General features: G+C 40.2%; 1 protein-coding gene across 2 annotated transcripts in view; it reads left to right on the plus strand.

Moving 5' to 3' along the window:
* bub3 (BUB3 mitotic checkpoint protein) overlaps window positions 1-14,708 on the plus strand; it is a 38,388-nt gene extending 23,680 nt beyond the window's left edge. Inside the window, exons 6-7 of one of the 2 annotated variants that reach the window (XM_078223377.1) lie at window positions 3,980-4,157; window positions 13,745-14,708. In XM_078223377.1, the coding sequence (XP_078079503.1) occupies window positions 3,980-4,157; window positions 13,745-13,965 (399 nt within the window). In that variant the 3' untranslated portion in view covers window positions 13,966-14,708. The remainder of the gene's footprint in view (window positions 1-3,979; window positions 4,158-13,744) is intronic. The other variant, XM_078223378.1, reaches the window with a different exon arrangement.
* Window positions 14,709-16,118: the final 1,410 nt, after the last annotated feature.

Here is a 16,118-nt window from a genome sequence, read left to right on the forward strand (position 1 = left end):
GACAATGTTGCATTCTCTCAGGAACTTGTCAAGTTCACTTTAAATGATTTTAGTAACCTCAATACTTCATGACTTATGGAAATTGGTTCCAAACAGCTGTGATTTTAAAATAAATACAAGTAGGCATCTACTTGCATTGTCTTATCTATTCCACATCCTTCCTTTGGTTTTAGTATCCAAATGCATTTCAGTGACTTATCTAACTAAACTTTAATCCCTCTAATTTAAGAAAAAGTATTCTGCCTCAATCTATCAAAGTAATAACCTAATATTTAAACTTTTAAAAAGATGGAAAGTTTTGTCTCATCCTGGTGACTGTCCTTTGCATCTTTGCCAAAGATTCACTGTTCTTCACCAGTGTTGGAAACCAAATTTGAACTGATCAATTTAAGTTGCAAATATACAGAAATCTCCCTGTCCACATATCCTGCTTGACCTGCAAAGTATTTAATTATTTTCTGTTTTCATTTCATATTTTCAGAATGTGCAGTATTTTGCTTTTGTACAAAATCCTTATATAGCTTAGTGTTATATTCAGCAATCCTAACAGTACAATTTAAAATTGACCCAGATTTTGTGATCAGCGGCAAAGAAATGATTATTGCTGCTGAATGCACAGAGGAATTAAGTTACCTGGTTAGTTGACTGCCCCATGAAGCTTCTTGTAGCAAGGGCTAGCATCAGAAGAAACAGTACTGGCACATTGGTAGAACACCCCCCACCCCCTACATTCGATGTCATAAGATGAAGATGCACCCCTTGAGTCTAATCGTCAGCCCAATAGTGGATGAGTTTATTGTAAAACTGTTAAAACACTTCCTAAAAACTTTTAAATACTCTTAATACTTTATTTACAAGTTAAACTTTTAAATACTGAGGCAGAGTGTTAAGAGGAAAGAGGGAGGGAAATGGATATGGAGAAAGAGAGACAGATGAGAGGTTCTGTGGCAATTCTCTCTGGTCCTTGGATCCCCCTGCTTCTCATTCTCCCACGCTTCTTGCTGTTTTCCTCCCTCCCATCAAGGACTCCATCAGTGGGACTGGGGAGGTTGGGGGCCATGCTCTCCAATGGACAGACCCCGTGGATAGAAGGTTTGTGCCTGGATTACGCGAAGTCTTGCGGTCTTTATGAAGCGGGGCCAGGCTATTTTGTTTTCTCTCCCTGTAGTTAATTGGAGTCTACTCAGGTCGACAGATCTTCAATTAAGCATTTCAATACTCCCTACCTCCTCTCCCATTTTAAAAACATCCTGAGGTCCTATTGCGTAAAAATATGTGCAAGCTATGAGCAAATAGCCAAAATTTTCACACTCCTGATGTCTCAGTATTTGTTATTAGAAGAGGAAAATCCAGGCCACAGTCCGTGCTTTTCTTTAACTATTTCATGAAGTTAACTGCAGTAGAATTCTTCTTGTTTCTTTTAACAAACACTCTTCCAAGATACAAACCCCTTTGGAATTTTCCACCCTTGTATGTGTGATGTTGCAATTGTCCAACTTCACTCAATTGTCTGACTCTGACTGAAAACTACCAATTTTTTTCAATTTTCATGGTGATCGTATGTTTGTTTCACTTTCCTGCTAGTAAAACTGGTGGTTTAATGAAGGTTTGGCCAAAGTATGGCTGGTTGCTGCTGCTTATTCTACAAATGATATACTTACCATCTTCTCTCTTTGTTGGTCGAAAAAGGGTGCAATGGGCCTTATTTTTGAAAGAGGTACTCCCAGCATGTCTCATGAGTGCAGAATATGGGGCATAAAAGTTTTAAAATGAATTTCCTCATGCTATTAGGACATGTTTTTTGTGAAGGGGTAACCAAGAAGGTAGATGAGGGCAGTGCAGTCGACGTTGTCTACATGGACTTTAGCAAGGCCTTTGACAAGGTACTGCATGGTAGTTTGTTGCATAAGGTTAAATCTCTCAGGATCCAGGGTGAGGTAGCTAATTGGATACAAAATTGGCTTGATGACACAAGACAGAGGACCGTTGTAGAGGGTTGTTTTTCCAACTGGAGGCCTGTGACCAGCGGTGTGCCTCAGGGATCAGTGCTGGGTCCACTGTTATTTGTCATTTATATTAATGATTTGGATGAGAATTTAGGAGGCATGGTTAGTAATTTTGCAGAAGACACCAAGATTGGTGGCATAGTGGACAGTGAAGAAGGTTATCTAGGATTACAGTGGGATCTTGATCAATTGGGCCAGAGGGCTGATGAATGGCAGATGGAGTTTAATTTAGACAAATGCGAGGTGATGCATTTTGGTAGATCGAACCAGGTAGGACTTACTCGGTTAATGGTAGGGTGTTGGGAGAGTTATATAGCAAAGAGACCTAGGGGTACAGGTTCATAGCTTCTTGAAAGTGGAGACACAGATGGACAGGGTGGTGAAGAAGGCTTTCAGCATGCTTGGTTTTATTGAATACAGGAGTTGGGACATCTTGTTGAAGTTGTACAAGACATTGGTAAGGCCACACTTGGAATACTGTGTTCTGGTCACCCTATTATAGAAAGGATATTATTAAACTAGAAAGAGTGCAGAAAAGATTTACTAGGATGCTACCGGGACTTGATGGTTTGAATTATAAGGACTGGGACTTTTTTCCCTGGAGTGTTGGAGGTGATCTTTTAGAAGTCTACAAAATAACGAGGGGCATAGAAAAGGTAGATAGTCAACATATTTTCCCAAAGGTAGGGGAGTCTAAAACTAGAGGGCATAGATTTAAGGGGAGAGATACAAAAGGATCCAGAGGGGCAATTTTTTCAGAGGGTGGTGAGTGTCTGGAACAAGCTACCAGAGGTGGTAGTCAAGGTGGGTAGAATTTTGTCTTTTAAAAAGCATTTAGAAAGTTACATGGGTAAGATGGGTATAGAGGGATATGGGCCAAACACTAGCATAGTGGTTTAAAAAAAGGATGGCATGGACAAATTGGGCTGATGGGCCTGTTTCCATGCTGTAAAACTCTGACGTGTGAAGAAACGTTTTCAGTTGCGCAGATGGCAGCCAATATGATGGCAATCATTCTTGGTCAAGTTGACTTTATTTTTGCAGCTGTTTCCACAGTTGACAATACACTAGTAGGAAAGCTAAATTAGTTGTTGGATAGGAAAAGCTACCAAATGAATGGCTTAGTTGAACAAGGTTGTTAAATTGTACTTTCAAATCACTGCAAAGCAGCTTTGGATGCCCACTGCCGCACAGTCAAGTGCCAGTTTAACTCCTGAATACACTGAAGCCAGGCAAAGAGAGACACTATGAAGTAGGTATTGAATAATGTCTTCAACTCTGCACCAGTGTAATAGAGTTCCAGCTCGGTGGAAAGCAATGTCAAAGTGCCCAGGTGTTTCACTGGAGTGGTATCCTTTTATCATGGTTTGAGTATTTTGTATGAGAGAATCAGCACTACAACAGGATTGTGAAGATCTGCAGGTGCATGCAAGAATGCATATGAAGAACTCTTTGCCAAGTGTAAGACAGAGCTGGCGATGTTACTTTGGACTATTGGTTGAATATTGTGTGCTCTAGTCACTTCTACTTACTCACAATTTACTTGTGCCAGTCTGACATTTGTGTTTCTATTTTACTATATGTGGAGACCAGTTAGCTCAGTTGGCTGATAAGCTGGTTTGTGATTCAGACCGACGCCGACAGCATGGGTTCAATTCCCATACTGTCTGAGGTTATTCATGAAGGTCCACCTTCTCAACCTTGCTCCTCGCCTGAGGTGTGGTGATCCTCGGGTTAAATCACCACCAGTCAGCTCTGGTGACTTTATCTGTTTTTATTATATTACTACATGTTCAGAATCAGTTGAACAGTGTCAATTGAGAGCTAAATTATGAATTGATTCTCCTGCCTTGCATCTAATGAAGTATTAGGACAACGTGAGAGCCAACAGCTGTTGATATACGGGAAAGGTGTTTTTAATCTAGTTTGTGCAACTATTGGATGATATGTGATCGGAATTTTTTGCTTTTTAGGGTTATGTTCTTAGTTCAATTGAAGGACGTGTTGCAGTGGAGTACCTTGACCCAAACCCAGAAGTGCAGAAGAAAAAATATGCTTTTAAATGTCATCGATTAAAAGAAAACAACCTTGAACAAATTTATCCAGTCAATGCCATTTCTTTCCACAGTGTTCATAACACATTTGCTACAGGTAAGATATAACAAAAAAAATACAAAATTAATGGATTTGCCTGAAAGAATCCTATTTCAGTATTTTTTTTCCCAGTTATTTCAACTTGAAATAAATACCACGGGTTGCAGAATTTGGTCTCTTAGCAGTTTCAGTGTTGATAGACCATATCTATCATGGAACTTATTAATGTTGTCAAGGCATTGTGGTGGCTACTTTGTTTGTTGGTATAGGAGAGCAAAGGGGGACCCCATAAGGGCCATGAAATGATTGAATCTGAATCTGGTATTGTGAAACTGAAAGGTGCAACCTCTAAGGTAGCACTGATATGGTCAGATGAATGAGTCTACTGGTGCCTATGCTAGAGTGAGTGTAACATTTGTAACCATCTTCAACCAGAAATGCAGACTGGATGATCCATTGTGGCCTCCTGAAGTCCCAAACATCACGGAAACCAATCTCGGGTTCACTCCACATGATATCAAGAAGCAGCTGAATGCATAGACTATGAAAAAAGTAGTACTGACAGTGTGACCCAGAACTAGCAATGCCCCTAGCCTAGCTGTTCCAGTGCAGCAATAAAACTAACACCTAGCCGATGACTTGGAAAATTGTCCAGGTATGTCCTGTCCACAATAATCAGCACAGGTCCAATTTAGCCAATTACTCTCCATTGGCCTCCTTGATCATCAGCAAAGTGCTGGAAGGTGTCATTGACAGTGCTATCAGGCACTTGGCAGCAATAACCTGCTCGCTGATGCTCAGTTTGGGTTTCACCAGGGCCATTGGGCTTAATTAATTGACTTAATTATAGCCTTGGACAAAAGAGCTAAACATGGAGGAAGTTGAAAGTGACTGCCCTTGACATCATTGCAGCATCTAACCAAGTGTGGCATTAGGAGTTCCTAATAAAATTGAAGTCAGTGGGAATCTGGGGGAAAACTCTGCACTGGCTGGAGTCATAGGTAGCACAGAAGAAGGCAGCTATCATTGTTGGAGGTTAATCTTCTCAGTCCAAGGACATCATTGCAGGAGTCCTTCAGGATAGTGTCCTAAACTCAACTATCTGCAATTGCTTCATCAACAACCATCCTTCAATCATAAGACCAAAAGTAAATTGTTCACTGAACAATATTTAGTACATCTGCGGCAACCCATACTGAAGTGGTCTGTGCCAAATGCAGCTAGCCCTGGATAAGTTTCAGGCCTGGGCTTATAAATGACAAATAACATATGTGCCACACAAGTACCAGACAACATCCAGGCCCAACAGGAGAGAATCTAACCATCTTCCCATGACACTCAGTGGCATTATCATCGCTGAATCCAACCCATTATCAATAATTTTGGGGCTACCATTGACCAGAAACTGAACTGGAACAGCCATATAAATACTGTGGCTACAAGAGTGTGTACCTACACCAGATAGATTGGAGCAGTCCAAGAAGACTGCTTACCACCACCTCATCCTATTCAGGATAATGATGTCCATGCCTGCAATGCTCACATCACATGAAAGAATTTAAAAAGTCTGTTTCTGCAGACACCGATAATAAACCAGGGGTCAATTAAAAAGATATGAGGTTTAAACTTGATGGCATGAATTTAAAATTGATACAGCAAATTAATGAATTATCATACTTGGATTTAAAACTGATGCAAAATGTTTGTCAATGGATTGTCATTGGAACACTGGAATGGCATTTTTTTCTGCAGCTAAGAGTCAAATTTATACTAGAAATTTATATGGAAAGAGAGTGTTAGGTAAAATGCATCTCCTGATTACGATTGATCAGTGCATCTCCTGAAGCTATACTCTGATTCTTTTGTACGCTTTACAAAAAAATTGCCTGATTTTCTTTTCTGGGTGTGAGAATATGCAGCTAGGGTGCATTGTGACATTTGATCACTAACCACTGGTTTTTAACATAAATAAAACTTGAATAATGTTTATAGGCTTAAACTTCCCATGTAAAAGCACAATAAAATTTTGTCTGCAGCAAGTTAAGAAAGTGGTTTTGCAAACAGCAGTTATGGAAAAAGAAATACAACTTGGGTTAAGCTCTATGTGCATTGAGAAAGGGCTAATTAATGATCACTTTGTAAAGGAGCCTTTAGGGATAGGTGACCATAATGCGGTAGAATTAAATTTGAAAGTGATATTGTCATAAATTTAAGCGGAATCTAGAAAATATGAGGGAGTAACTCAATTGCCGTAGATTGGGAAACTACATTAATGGGTATGACAGGAGACAGGCAATGGCTTTGAAAGAATTAATACATGTTTTGCATTCCTCTGAGGCATCGAGACCCAGTAGAAAAGGTGATCCAACAATGGCTTAAGAGAATTAAAGATTGAGAGAGATAAAAATATGTTTATAAAGTTGACAAAAAATAGTAAGCCTGAGGATTGGGAATATTTCTGAAATCAGCAAAGAACCTTCTTGGGGACCTTGCATAACTTCACTCAACTGCTGTTAGCAAACACTTCAAAACTGGACAAGAGGCAGGCAAAGACTGGAATGTGATAGGGTGGAGTGTAGGCTGGACAAGGGAGGAAGGCTTCTGTGGGAAGGGTGGGGAGAGTGTCTGGGGAAGGAGACTGATAAGAGTGTCTTTGAGGTTTGGGTCAATGGTTTTGATGGTGAGTGCCCAGGGTAGTGAACCTTGACCATGCAGTTAGTCAGCTGGCTAGATCCCTCATGGTGGGGTAGGGTCTTTTCAGGTGGGTGGAGTTCAAGGTCAGCACATGTGGCTGACTAAAGATAGTCTTAGAATAAGAGGCAGGCCATATAGGACTGAGATGAAGAATTCCTTCACTCAGAAATCTCTAACCCAGAGGGTTGAGTATATTGAAGACAGATGGATAAATTTCTAGATATTATAGATAAGGGAGAGGATAGTGCAAGAAAATGGCATTGAGGTAGAAAATCAACCGTAATCCAGTTGAATGGAGCAGGCTTGAGGGGCTGAATGGCCTACTCCTATTTCCTGTGTTTCAAAGCCTGTGGACATAAGTTAGCAGATATTGGGCTAATTTAGGGAAAGTCGAGCATGTCAGTGTTGGTGGGCGTTGCTGGCATTAAATTGGGGAAATTTTGGCTCCACCCAATGGAGCAACAGCCTTTGGATCAGTGCATGGCTGCAGAGACAAAATTGGTACTGGCAGCCGAAATATAGCACCCCAGATCCCATCTTAACAAAGGTACAATTACAACAATCCATTTACTGACATTGTCTCCTTGTCCCCCAGCACATTCAGTATTTATTTCCTCTAAATATCAAAGAACAAAAGAACAATACAGCACAGGAACAGGCCCTTCGGCCCTCCAAGCCCGCGCCGCTCCCCGGTCCAGGATTGAATCCTGAATCCAGGATCCCCGCCCACTTTTCCAGCCTATCTACATACCAATATCCTATCCACCGAGCTGTCCCTCACAGCTACGATGCTTTGTTCATTACAACCTATTAACTCACCCCCACGCCCCCATTCCAGACCATGTGATCTCCAGGGAGAGGCGAAAACCCAGAGTGAAAAACCCCAGGGCCAATATGGGGAAAAGAAAAATCTGGGAAATTCCTCTCCGACCCCCTGAGGCGATCGAAACGAGTCCAGGAGATCACAATGGCCCTGATCGGAAAATGCTTCCCAACCCTAGTCATTTCCACTTCCACGAACACCATATGAATTCCCTGCCCCCGAGACAGGTTCCCAACTAAAATATAATATCTCATAATATAATAATAATATTATATTACTAATATCTCCATACCTCCATTTCTACAAATTAATTTGAATCTGCTCTCCCTTCTTTTGCCTCTATTAGTTGTAGAACCTTTAGCTTTCTTGGTACCACTTTTTCAAGTTCCCCCTCTCTGCTACTATCCACATGAATGATGTTGTTTTCAGTTTTACCCTAATTCCTGCTAGTTTGGTGTCCTTTCATCTATTTATCTCCATTTATAAAGCATCTGAATGGTCTATGTGTGAGCATGTTGATTTGCATGTGGAAGTTGACCGTGTGCTTTGATAAAAAAGAGTGAGAGATATATAAGGCTTAAAGGAGGGGAGAAACAGTGCAGCTATGGAATATCCCAGAGCTGACCATGCAGTTATGAGAGAAGAAATTGCTGGAGGTGATATTGCATCATTACACTAGATATGAATAGAAACAAGAATGCATCATGGAAGCAGACTGTTGAGGAGAACCCTTGGAGAAGGATGGATTGTTGCTGCAAAAGTGGAAGGACATGAGGAAACTGAGCGCCTCGTAGTCACAAGGTGTCATTTTTGACTTTGCCCAATGCTAATTGAGAGCTCAATAGAAGCTGGATTGAAGGACCTCAGATAAGGTATCAGGATAAAGCATTGTTACAGGATTTTGGAGAACAGGTCTGAGAGATTGTAGAGGGTTTGGGTGTGAAGAATGGATTGTATCATTGATCTTGGAGGTGCTGAAGACTGAGATGGGCTGAAGTAGTTGAGTTGTTAGGACTAATCTCACGGGATCCAGAGTGAGGTATCTAAATGGATACAAAATTGGCTTCTTGACACAAGATGGGGCCATTGTGGAGGGTTGTTTTTCCAACTGGAGACCTGTGACCAGCGGTGTGCCTCAGGGATCAGTGCTGGATCCACTGTTATTTGTCATTTATATTAATGATTTGGATGAGAATATAGGAAGCATGGTTAGTAAGCTTGCAGATGACACCAAGATTGGTGGCATAGTGGACAGTGAAGAAGATTATCTAGGATTACAATGGGATCTTGATCAATTGGGCCAGTGGGCTGATGAATGGCAGATGGAGTTTAATTTAGACAAATGCGAGGTGATGCATTTTGGTAGATTGAACCAGGGCAGGACTTACTCAGTTAATGGTAGGGCGTTGGGGAGAGTTACAGAACAAAGAGATCATGGGGTACATGTTCATAGCTCCTTGAAAGTGGAGTCACAGGTGGACAGAGTGGTGAAGAAGGCATCCTGCATGCTTGGTTTCATCGGTCAGAACATTGAATTCAGGAGTTGGGACATCTTGTTGAAGTTGTACAAGACATTGGTAAGGCCACACTTGGAATACTGTGTGCAGTTCTGGTCACCCTATTATAGAAAGGATATTATTAAACTAGAAAGAGTGCAGAAAAGATTTACTAGGATGCTACCGGGACTTGATGGTTTGGGTTATAAGGAGAGGCTGGATAGACTGGGACTTTTTTCTCTGGAGCGTTGGAGGCTGAGGGGTGATCTGATAGAGGTGTATAAAATAATGAGGGGCACAGATCAGCTAGATAGTCAATATCTTTTCCCAAAGGGAGGGGAGTCTAAAACTAGATGGCATAGGTTTAAGTTGAGAGGGGAGAGATACAAAAGTGTCCAGAGGGTCAATTCTTTCACACACAGGGTGGTGAGTGTCTGGAACAAGCTGCCAGAGGTAGTAGTAGAGGTGGGTACAATTTTGTCTTTTAAAAAGCATTTAGATAGTTACATGGGGAAGATGGGTATAGAGGGATATGGGTCAGATGTGGGCAATTGGGATTAGCTTAGGGGTTTTAAAAAAGAAAGGGCAGCATGGACAAGTTGGGTCGAAGGGCCTGTTTCCATGCTGTAAACCTCTTTGACTCTACGACTTGAGATCAGATGCAGGCTTTTCAGATGGAGGAAGGATTAGGTGTTAAAGGGGCTGGGTGGGTCATGGGTAACAAAGATAACACTGGTTTTGATTTTGGTCATAAATGATTTCCTCAATTGGCTATTTGGTGCCTTGATATGAAGCTGGTGGCTGTGACGTTGGAACAGACATTTGATGAAGAAAAGAAACTTAGACTTGTTTCTGTATGTAGAAAGAAAGCAATATCTAACAAATTATAGATGTATGCTCGATTCAAATAGACCGAGACCGCCAGGAAACAATAGTTGAGAAACGGAATAGTAGATTGATGCCAGGGAGAGGATGAGGGAAGAGTATGGAACCATGGATCTTGAAGGTGGGAAGCAGTTTGGAGTTGAGCCTGGGAGTATTCAAATAGTATCTGAAGGTGGCTCCTATTTCTGCAAAGAATTCAATATGAAAGAATTTGAGTCCTATTTAAATCAGTCACTATGTTCAAGCAGACTGCTTTGGAGCAGATTAATAAACAGTACTGGGTTATTTAACTCATTGATCCATCACACAAATCTACTAAAAATCAATTTTTTGGCATCGCAACTTTAAGAAAAAATGCTGTAATAGGGATCTGGTATTATATATTGTTACAGTAAAGTATCTTGTAGTACGGAATTTGTTGGGCCTGGCAGCGATGTAATACATTTGTTCATGTTCTTGACCATGTTTGATGCATTTTAATGGTGTCAGCCTTTTACGTTAGTTTTGTGGCGGATCAAAATCCCATTAATCATTTAGAATTGATTTTGAATCAAGGAAAAACTAGTATTTTGAAAGTTGCCTCCAATCTCAGAATATACGGACAATGGTAAAAATAAGACAAGTGGAAAGGATTTTTAGGAAAATAAGATCTAGAAAATAGATTGGATAGTAAAGCTACAGAATTTATTTTTATAAGGGCAGAATTGAAAGGAAGAGAATTGAGGAAAGAAAGATCAGGATTCAGTTTTTAAAAATTGTATTGTGCTTATTTCCAGATAATTTGGTAATGAGATTACTCATAACAATTTACTGTATTGGCTGTAGTGGGAGAGGCAATGGTGTAGTGGTATTGTCACTGGACTAGTAATCCAGAGATCCAGGGTAATGTTCTGGAGACCTGGGTTCATCACGACAGTCGGTGATATTTGAATTCAATAAAAATCTGGAATTAAAAGTCTAATGATGACCATGAAACCATTGTCGTAAAAATCCAGCTGGTTTACTAATGTCCTTTTGGGGGTCTGGCCTATGTGTAACTCCAGATATACAGGAATGTGGTTGACTTTTAAACGGGGTAGGCAATAAATGCTGACCCAGTCTGTGACGCCCATGTCCCATGAATTAATAAAAAAAGTTTCTGCTAGATTGCACTGTTTGTTTTAGTGCAATGCTTCTGAAATCGGCCCAAAAGGGTTGCAGAATTTCAAACTCAAATTACTTGCAGTGTAAGTTGAGTTTCTGCAATCCTGGATGCTTTATGAAAATATGAATTGGGATCAAGAGTAGGCTATTTGGCCCCTTGAACCTACTCTGCCATTTGATAATTTCATGGCAGATCTGATTGTGGCCCCAATTCCGCATTCTTCCCTACTCCATAACCTTTGAGTCCTTTGTCAATCAAGAATCCATCTATATGAAAATATGAATTAAGAGCAGGACTAGTAATCTAGAGATCCAGGGTAATGTTCTGGAGACCTGGGTTCATCATGACAGTCGGTGATATGCTATTTGATAAGAGCATGGCTGACTTGATAAGCCATGCAAACTCCACACAGACAGTGATCCAAGCCGGGAATCGAACCTGGGTCCCTGGCGCTGTGAGGCACCAGTGCTAACCACTGTGCCACTGGAGTTGTTGTTCTTAAAATTTAACACAACAGGCTGTGTTTCAGGTCTTTTGCATACATTTCAGGTGATTAATCCTCATGATAGCTGAAACATTTTTGTCTATCTCTTCAGACAGGCAAGTTTTCAGCTCAAGCAATGAAACAGGGGTCGAGTTTCCACTATGATCCCCTATCGACAATCCAGGCCCAAACTGTGGTTTTCAGAAGGGCTTTTCTGTCAAGTTTACCTCAACACTATGCCCACAAAACTAACTTTGCAATTTTCCACCAGTTGTGCCCATTTGTATGCCTTTGAGAAGCCTCCAATTTAAGCTGGTTCTCTTGGGTGCAGGAACAGAAAATGGGCACAGTTTAAGAACTTTTGAATGTAATTTTTTAATTTACTAAGAAACTGTCAATACTAAATAAATTGTCCTGCATAGTTTTTAAAGTTATTTTCAATTATTTAAAAGCTAATTTCCCACAAATGGATTAGACATCCTGATTAAAAATGCTGTTTTTATAATAAACCCATTTTCAGTTGTGTTAATAAAACTGCATTGTTACCATTTTCACATTTATCATGGAACATTTTTGAAAGCAAAATTTAAGAAAATATTATATTCCGAAATCGCTGCCTGATCGTGCTGGTACTTGACAAATATTTTGCCAACAATAATGCAAATGAGTGTTGAGGTAAACTTGACAGAAAAGCCCTTCTGAAAACCACAGTTTGGGCCTGGATTGTCGATAGGGGATCATAGTGGAACTCGACCCCTGTTTCATTGCTTGAGCTGAAAACTTGCCTGTCTGAAGAGATAGACAAAAATGTTTCAGCTATCATGAGGATTAATCACCTGAAATGTATGCAAAAGACCTGAAACACAGCCTGTTGTGTTAAATTTTAAGAACAACAACTCCAGTGGCACAGTGGTTAGCACTGGTGCCTCACAGCGCCAGGGACCCGGGTTCGATTCCCGGCTTGGACCACTGTCTGTGTGGAGTTTGCATGTTCTCCCCATGTCTGCGTGGGTTTCTTCCGGGTGCTCTGGTTTCCTCCCGCAGTCTGAAAGACGTGTTGATTCGGCACATTGACCCGAACAGGTGCCAGAGTGTGGCAACTAGGGGAATTTCACAATAACTTCATTGCAGTGTTAATGTAAGCCTTACTTGTGACTAATAAATAAACTTTACTTACTTTACTTTACTCCTGATGCTAATGATCTGTAAGAAATTTAGATTTGGGGGAGATAGTGGGTAGGGAGGCGGGCAGTGATAGACGAACTTCCCAAATAGTTTCAGAGCAGACAATATAGGCATTATTTTCTTTCTTTAAATTCTCAGGGTGTGCATGCCATTAAAATGATTGCTCATCCCTAGTTACGTTATAAGCGGTATTAGGTTGTTTTCTTAGTTTATAAGTGATGATTTTGCAACACTTGTTGCACATAGATTTTCATTACTACTGTAGTGTAGTAGTTAGTCAGAAATGGAAAGAAGCAAGATTGGTAATGAAGTATTTGGTTTACTTTGAAACGTACCATAAGACCATAAGACATAGGAGCGGAAGTAAGGCCATTCGGCCCATCGAGTCCACTCCACCATTCAATCATGGTTGATTTCAACTCCATTTACCCGCTCTCTCCCCATAGCCCTTAATTCCTCGAGAAATCAAGAATTTATCAATTTCTGTCTTGAAGACGCTCAACGTCTCGGCCTCCACAGCCCTCTGTGGCAATGAATTCCACAGACCCACCACTCTCTGGCTGAAGAAATTTCTCCTCATCTCTGTTCTAAAGTGACTCCCTTTTATTCTAAGGCTGTGCCCCCGCGTCCTAGTCTCCCCTGTTAATGGAAACAGGTTGATTTGAAATTTAAATCTGTGAAAAATGTAGTCCTTCATCACTTGCATGTTGATTTGTGGTACTGTTTTAAAACACCGTTGGTCTGGGGTACTTGCATCTAAATGAAGATTCGTATGAATGTCAAGAGTTTATTGACTTTTTGATAAATGATTTAAAATGTTACCTTTTGGTGAATTTCGCATGAAGCCAACAGATCTTATTTGGCAAAATATAGAAATTATTTCATTTTTAAAGATGCAAAATACAGTAAACATTTTTTGGTATTTAAATGTAGGTGGCTCTGATGGATTTGTGAATATCTGGGACCCCTTCAATAAGAAAAGATTGTGTCAGTTCCACCGATACCCAACCAGTATTGCATCGCTTGCTTTCAGCAATGATGGCTCTGCAATTGCAATAGCATCATCATACATGTATGAGAAAGGTGAAATTGAACACCCTGAAGACAGTATCTATATTCGACAAGTGACAGATGCGGAAACAAAGCCCAAGTGAGTTTCTCAGCAGCTGGGTTTTATCCTTTCCATCATTTATCCAAACATTTATTAATTTTCCTAATTTCATGAAAGAAATTATTGATGTTGAGTAGATAACACAGCTCCCAGCAGAGCCAGTATTGATTTTATCTTGTTCTCCCAAGCTTTCAATATCCGTTGGATGATAGGCGTCACATTGATAAAAATGTGCCTACTTGTTTTCGGAGGCAGCATGTCAAATAGTGTCATTCTTTTTTCTATACAATGGAGCTTGGATCGGTGATTGGTCCTTTACGTTAGAACTATTTTCCCAAAATAGAATATTTTTATTTCTTCTGTGTAACAATATTTGATTATGCAAAGACATAAATGCATTTTGAGACTACGTGTGCAAACTGCAAAAAGCCATGAACTTGCTTCTTATGTTATAAATTGCCTCTAATATGGTAGGGTTGTGTGAAATATTTAATAGGCTTAGATATACAACTTAATGCAAGTGAACAGTTCAGTTAACTTCCCATCTAAATTGGTGTGAGCTGAAGATTGTGAAGAGAGCACATGGCTATCTAATATCAGCAAAGGATTTTTTAACCACAATTTGTAAATAACCAATTTCTACTTGTTTGATATGTAAACTTACAATTTGTTTTCCATTGAAGTTCAATTGTAATCATTGTCAAATACATTTAAATGTTTTGAAACTTCATTGAAGGTTTTTGTTATAAATTCAATAAAGGTATTAATAAAAACTGATTTTGATTTTTTTTTTGGTCAATCAAGTACCTGCAGCTCCTGTGATGCGTTATATGGTGAGTTTTGAGGCTCCAGGTTCAAATTCCAGTTTGTGCAGTTTTCAGCTGGGACAAACTGTTAGGGAGATGAAAATTGGATGGGAATTTTGTTCGACTGCTCTGTGCTGCTGGAAAGTGCACAAGTATGTGGTCCCTTCTGATAATTGCAGTTTGGGCTCTTGTGAAGAATGGTTAATTGGGCCAATATCCATTAGTGACATCCATGGAACCCCGCCATTAAGAGCTGATATCTTCAGGAACAGTGGAAAGGAGAAAAAACTGGCAAACAAAAGGAGAGAAAAATGACGGAAATTATGCCTGCAATGTTGAGATTTCAAAAATGTGTTTATTGGTGGGCACACTAAGTTGCTCATGAGCACCATGCTAAACAACTCAGTTAACAAAACGTGCAATTATATATTGCTTCTGTGTTCTTACCCCACTAAATGATGGATCCACTATTTGGCGATGTAGAGTTTCAGAAGCAATTATGTGTTTCAGCAATCCAATCATGAGTGTCTCTAATTGCTTCTAAATAACAATTTCAGCAATTGTCATGGCTGGCCTGAGCGCACTTTTCAGCAAGTGGAAGGACTTGCATTGAACAGCTTTCAATGTCCCAGTCCACCTTGATGTTCTTGGCCAAGAGTTTTAAAACCTTCTGATTTCTGAGGTTCCCCTCCCATGTGACCCAAATATTAAAAGAACAATACAGCACAGGAACAGGCCCTTTGGTCTGCCAAGCCTGCACTGACACATGATACCTTTTTAACCTAAAGACCTTGAAGTTGAAGTTTATTTGAAGTTTGTTTATTATTCACAAGTAAGGCTTACATTAACACTGCAATAAAGTTACTGTGAAATTCCCCTCTACATGGTCCATATCCCTCTATTCCCTGCCTATTCAAGTATCTATCAATATGCCTCTTAAACGTTGCTATGTATCTGCTTTTACCACCTCTTCTGGCAGTGCACTCCAGGAACTTGCCACCCTTTGAAAAGAAAAACTTGGCTCTCACATCTCCTTTTAAACTTAATTGACATTTCTACTTTAGGAAAAAGACTCCAACTATCGATTCTATCCATGCCTCTCATAATTTTGTAAACCTATCAGGTCATCCCTCAGTCTCCGATGTTGAAGTAAAAACAAATCAAGTTTGTCCAATCTCCCCTCATAGCTAGTACGCTCCAAACCAGGCAACATCCTGGTAAATGTTTTCTGTACCCCTCTCCAAAGCCTCCACGATATTTCCGGTAGTGTGGTGACCAGAATTGTATGCAATATTCCAAATGTGGCCTAACTAAAATTCTATGCAGCTGCAACATGACTTGCCAATTTTTATACTATATACCCTGACTGTTGAAGGCAAGCATGCCATAT

The sequence above is a fragment of the Mustelus asterias genome, chromosome 11, assembly GCF_964213995.1.
Source record: "Mustelus asterias chromosome 11, sMusAst1.hap1.1, whole genome shotgun sequence".
Classification (NCBI taxonomy): domain Eukaryota; kingdom Metazoa; phylum Chordata; class Chondrichthyes; order Carcharhiniformes; family Triakidae; genus Mustelus; species Mustelus asterias.